The sequence below is a fragment of the Octopus bimaculoides genome, chromosome 3, assembly GCF_001194135.2.
Source record: "Octopus bimaculoides isolate UCB-OBI-ISO-001 chromosome 3, ASM119413v2, whole genome shotgun sequence".
NCBI classification, from domain to species: Eukaryota; Metazoa; Mollusca; class Cephalopoda; order Octopoda; family Octopodidae; genus Octopus; species Octopus bimaculoides.
The window spans coordinates 63,364,221-63,369,984 of NC_068983.1; the positions used below are offsets into that span (position 1 = coordinate 63,364,221).

General features: G+C 39.1%; 1 protein-coding gene across 2 annotated transcripts in view; it reads right to left on the reverse strand.

Moving 5' to 3' along the window:
* Positions 1-5,764, reverse strand: part of LOC106880771 (meiosis 1 arrest protein-like) — a 147,285-nt gene that overhangs the window by 79,951 nt on the left and 61,570 nt on the right. For both annotated transcript variants that reach the window (XM_014930867.2, XM_014930868.2), the window contains exon 7: positions 5,136-5,228. In XM_014930867.2, coding sequence (XP_014786353.1) covers positions 5,136-5,228 — 93 coding nt within the window. The remainder of the gene's footprint in view (positions 1-5,135; positions 5,229-5,764) is intronic.

Sequence of the window (5,764 nt, forward strand, 5' to 3'; positions counted from 1 at the left end):
CGGAATACAATTCCTTCTTCAGATATTCTTAGATGGAGTCGCTGCTATAATCTGTTTTCCAACAGCTTTTCTTTTTACAGAAACGTCTCAGCAGTGGTCTCACAAAGCTCCTTCCAGAATTCCTCATGAGAAGTGCGTGAGGTCGGCTATGTCTCAACCTCGCGTGTGTTGGTACATCTGTAGCGCTGCTTCTAAGTTATGTATTATATGAACAGCTTCCTTTTTTTCCCTCTTCTCTTTTTTTTTTTTTGTTATAAACAATAGATGAGCATATCAAAAATGAACCTCATGCATCCAAATGTAGCTAAATAATATACTGATTACCAACTTCCAGCCTGTTGTTAATTTGGGATCCTGGTCCTAGTCTGAAGTAGTCCTAGTCCTAGTCTGTCCACGTTGATGTATCTTCTTTGATATTTCACTGTTGTATGTTGCAAGGTATTGCATCAAATCACTGACAATTATCATATAGAGTATTGTGTATATGGGAAAACAATCTACAACCTTTTGTCCATCATCGTGGACAACACCCACTTCGCTTTCCAGGACCATATATACAAACAGACAACAGGTCTCCCCATGGGATCCAGACTCTCGGGCCTACTAGCCATCACTTATATGAACCATCTGGAACGTTGCGCACTCAACATCTGCCGCTCATGCGCCTTCTTCACCAGGTATGTAGATGACATCCTCATACTCACATGCTCCCATGAAGAGGTTGAGAGAATATTCACAACATTCAAAAACATGGACATAAACATAAAGTTCACTATAGAACATCCCGACATCACTGGATCACTATCATTACTTCACTTCAAACTGAATATAACAGAAGAAGGGAAGATCAACACTGAGTTCTACAGGAAAGCAGCCAGTAGAGATAGGTTTGTCCCAATACAATTCAGCACTTCCACTCGATACCAAAATAGGACACGCCAGAAACGAACTTGCACACATCCAAGGCCAATGAGGCAGAACGAAGGAGAAGGTGACACATACTACATGCTTCCTAGATATATTGAAAACCAAAGGGTACCCTAGATCCATTGTAAATTGGCTTAAGTACCAAAGACGACCAACATGCAGAACACATAGAAAACCCAGCAACACATGCTTCCTTAAAATACCCTTCCTAATACCAACCACTCTGAGAGTGTAATGGGTGTTTTTACATGCCACCAGCACAGGTGCCATTTGTATGACACCAGTATCTCCCACGACCATGATTTTGCTCGGCTTGATGGGTCTTCTTCTCAAGCATGACATAATGCCAAAGGTCTGTTGTTGATCTTTCAAGAGCTGGGCCAAGGGAAGCAACTTCTCTGCACAGTTAGGAATGAAACAACGATAATAATTAATTAAGGCAATAAAATTTCTGAGCTGTTTTAAGGAAATAGGAGGAGACAAGTGTTTGATGGCTTCCACTTTAGAGAGAAGTGGACGAATACCATCCGCATCGATGGGATGCCTCAAGAATTCCAAACTGGTAGAACCAAATACACAATTAACTGGATTGATCTTCACATCATAGGAACATGGGCGCTTGAACACTTGGGTTAAGTGTTGGAGGTGCTGGTCTGGAGTACCACTGATGATTAGAAGGTCATCAAAATCTAACTCACAAACAACCTCATCCATAAACTTTTGGAACATGCTGGCTACATTGCAAAGACCAAACAGCATAGACAAGAATTCAAATGCTCCAAAAGACGTGGTGACGGCTGTCTTTAGAATTTCATCAGGGTTGACAGGGATTTGATGGTATGTGCGTACCAAATCAATTTTAGAAAAATATCTTACAGCTGTGCAGAGCAGATGAAAAATCCTGCACATTTCGTAGGGGATAGCAATCCGCAATAGTGACAGTGTTAAGACATCTAAAATCTCCAACCAGTTGAAAATCAGCTTCATTCTTTCTGGCCATGTGTAAAGGTGCTGCCCACAGGCTCATGGAGGAATGAATAAGACCCAGCTAAAGCATGTGCACGAATTCAGCCTGGGCAATCTGGAGTTTCTCTGGAGACAAACAGCACGGTCCAGAAAACATTGGAGGTCCCTTAGTCGTGATGAAATGACTCGTGGAATGGGTTGGATTCAATGGATGAAATGGCAAATCAGTCAACTCTGGAAATGAAGCGAGTAACTGGTGATAAGAGTCACCTGAAGCAGCCACAAAGAAAGAAGGGCTCACAACAGGAACAGGAGAATCCTTTCAGGAGATGGTGAGTGAGGTAGTGTCATCAATAAGTCGGTATCCTCTAAAATCCGCAAGGAGAGAATAGTGGTGTAAGAAGTCGGCACCAAGGATGGGATAGGGCAGGTCTGCAATGACGAAGATCCACTTGGAATCCCTACGGAGTAATAAATCCAGGTTAAGAGAGATTTGTCCATAGGTTTTAATGGTGGAGTGATTCACCATGTAGAGAGATATGTCAGAAAGACCAGGATTGATGGAAATAAACCTTTGGGGCCAAATACGTATGCTGGCACCTGTGTTCACCATAAAGGACATTAAAGAAATAGCATCGTGGATAGAAAATGCACGGTAAGGGGAATCAATGGATGAGACAACTGACGTGCCCCGTGCCTCTCTGCCTAGTTTCCCTGTGAATAGTAAGAGCAGGGTTGAGTACGCTTTTTGGCCTGGTCCTTGAATTTCCTATGGTACCAACAAAATGTTGGAGCAGGAAGTGCGTGTCTGCATGAGAAAGAGTGGCGCCTGGTCCTCCCTGCAGAATAATGCTGTGAGGACGAACAGTTCCTGCACATGCGTGAAACCTGACGGGTCAGTTCTCTAATGGCTCGTAAGAATTCCAAGAATTGTGTGTAGTCCAAAGCAGAAGAAGTGCAAGCTTGCGAGGAAGATGAAGAAGCGACCATGACAATGTTATCAGAGAATGATAGTATGCTGGAGAATTCTATAATCCTGTCTGCTGAGGTGGCGAGTTGTTCAAGTGCCATATGTTCCACCATAGGAGTTAAAGTCGATTGGACATTAGAAGGCATCCTCAAGAAAAATAAGTGTTTGATGAATGCCTGTCCCTCATATGAGCTATCGGACAACTCTTGTATCCATTGCAAAAACTTGGTGGAGTTTCGGTCCCAGAGATTCTCATCCTGCAAGAGTGTGCGAAATTTACTTTCATCCAAAGGAGAGTTACACCTGAGAACCTCAGTTTTGAAAGATTCATACGTCATGTTCGATAGAGTTCCTGTTATCATATCTCAAACTGAAAGCGCAAGAGGAGAAGGAATGACTGTAAGTGCAATGTGGAGTTTGCTCTGAGCCGACTGAATATTAGAAGAAATGAAAAACGATTCTAGTTGCAAAAACCACATCTTAGCATATCCATGATATTGAGGCAAGAGAAAATGACTCATCTTTAGATGATAATAGGAACAGAACATCACGAAGAATAAGCTGGTTGAAAGAAATGCTGTTAGAAATAGCAGTCAAAACATTCCAGTTGAAAGATGACACGACAAGCATCAAACTTGGAATTTTTTAGCAGCAGAGGATGAAATGGGAGAAGTCCTTGCCAATGAATGAAGAACAAAACAATGGCCAACATATGGATAATCCGGGTAGGGTTCAGAGAGAGAAACTCGTGCCTGGCATGTAGGAAAAAAATGTCCATATGAATTCCAGATAAAATTTTTTTTGCTTTTTCAATTGCAAGAAAATTCCCCAGAGAAGCTGTGTCTTTGAAGATCCAAGTTGTAAATTCAGTTACAACATGAGGAAAAAGTGATTTGCCGCTCCCACTTGAAAAAGGCGCCATTTTTTTAAATATCTTTTGTAGAGAAGACAATATGAGAGAGACATCAGTAGTATCTGAAATGTAACCAGGCATTTTACTGCTATTTTCAGCAAGAAGAGGACACTGTGTAAGAATGAACTGGTGTCTCGGGAAACATGAAGAAAACTGCCAAGAAGTTATTAGGATGAAATAACCATGGAATTTTTTGTGTGAAAAACTGCAAAGGTCTCAGCTGCAAAGATGTCTTTAGTTATAGGCTCTGGAAGTCATTGACAACATGAAAGACTGTAGCATAGAAAAATTTTAGCTTTTTACTTGTGATGGATGATAATATGGAGGCAGTCCTGAAGTTGAATGTCGTGAAGCATACAAATTCAATGGCTGTTGAAACAAAGAGTGTAGATCTTTTAGGAATGCATTTCTAAGTCAGGTCAGTGTTCCACGTCAGGTCACATTTTAGATGGCTTCACAACCTGAGAATATCACCATCCAAAATGGTCATGAAGCTGTCTAATGAGGTCTCCGTTCAGAAGGCTATAATATCATTTGATAAAGGAGCACGGTACAATGAATTCATATAACAAGGCTGTAACTTTAAATACCTTTACTTGAGGTCTGAAACATATACAACTGAACAATAAAGGAAGGAGTTTGATGAATGGAGGCCATGTTCATCTTCTGTGTACTACCTCATGTCTGCTAGCTGGTGTGTGTTGTAAGAGAGCCAACTACATCATGTCTTTGCTCTCCAACGCCTAGATGCCAAAAGAGGAAGTTGCAAGGCCTAGTGTCAGAATCTCACCACTGCTTGCACCATCTAGGAGGAGCTTGTTTAAACCCGCTGTCAATAGAGGTAACTGCACCTACAAATGCATCCCTAGTTTACTTGAGTTATTTGTTACCTAACCTCAGTCAATATACTTCTAAGGCAGGTATTCCCTCCAATGGAAGGAAAATGTAACTCTTTCATTTGGTAGCATCTCTTGTTCTTTGAAGCTATCAGGTTGCAGAAATAGAATAAATTAAATTGTGATTTTTTTTTCTGTTTGAATACTGTAATCTTTTTATGATTAGTGAAAGATTTTAGTTGATTTAGCTTTACACAGTATATTATAAGGATTAATTTTATTAACACGTGATGAACAACAAAAAGATTAAAAGATTAATCACAGCAAGATTTGAACACAAAAATTTAGAAATACGAAACTAGACTGCAAAATATATCTAGTCCAGAACTTGGTGTAGGCATGTTGTCAACTTAAGAAAAAAAAATACAATTGAGAGTAAAGTCTTCTAGATTTACAAAATTAATGTACCTTTGCAACAGAACAGCATAAACAGATGGGAGATCTAGCTTGTAAAAAATCTTACCTATATGTGGTGGAAGGATGAGATGCAAATGTTCATAGTCTGTTGCACCGTCTTTGAGTAAAATGCTAAAATAGCTGTGTAAACTCAGAGGATCTGAAAGAAAAGATACGAAATACAAAATTAAAGAAGCAAAAATTATCTTGGCAAATAGAGACAAAGGAAGTATAATAAACAATAAAAAAATCATGCATACATAGAATTGGTTTTACTTATGTTTTACATAGACACATAAATGTATTATATATGTGTATCATCACCCCACCACAACCATCATCATCATTATTTTAACATCAATTTTTCTATGTGTATATACATATATATAGGTGAGAAAGTTGGTATGTGAAAGCACGTGGTTGGATGTATAAAAGATAATAAGAGTGAAAAAACTACAGAAGGCTTGTGTTACATGGTTAAAGTATATATTTAAATTATGTCAGAAAAATGTTAGAAAAATGTTAGAAAATCTTTTTGGTATATAAACATTGTATTTTGAGAAATAACCGGTTTCGTGTTGTCTTTTCAAATTTCTCTACTTCATTGTGTTGTGTTCTAACATTTTTCTGACATAATTTAAATATATACTTTAACCATGTAACACAAGACTTCTGTAGTTTTTTCACTCTTATTAT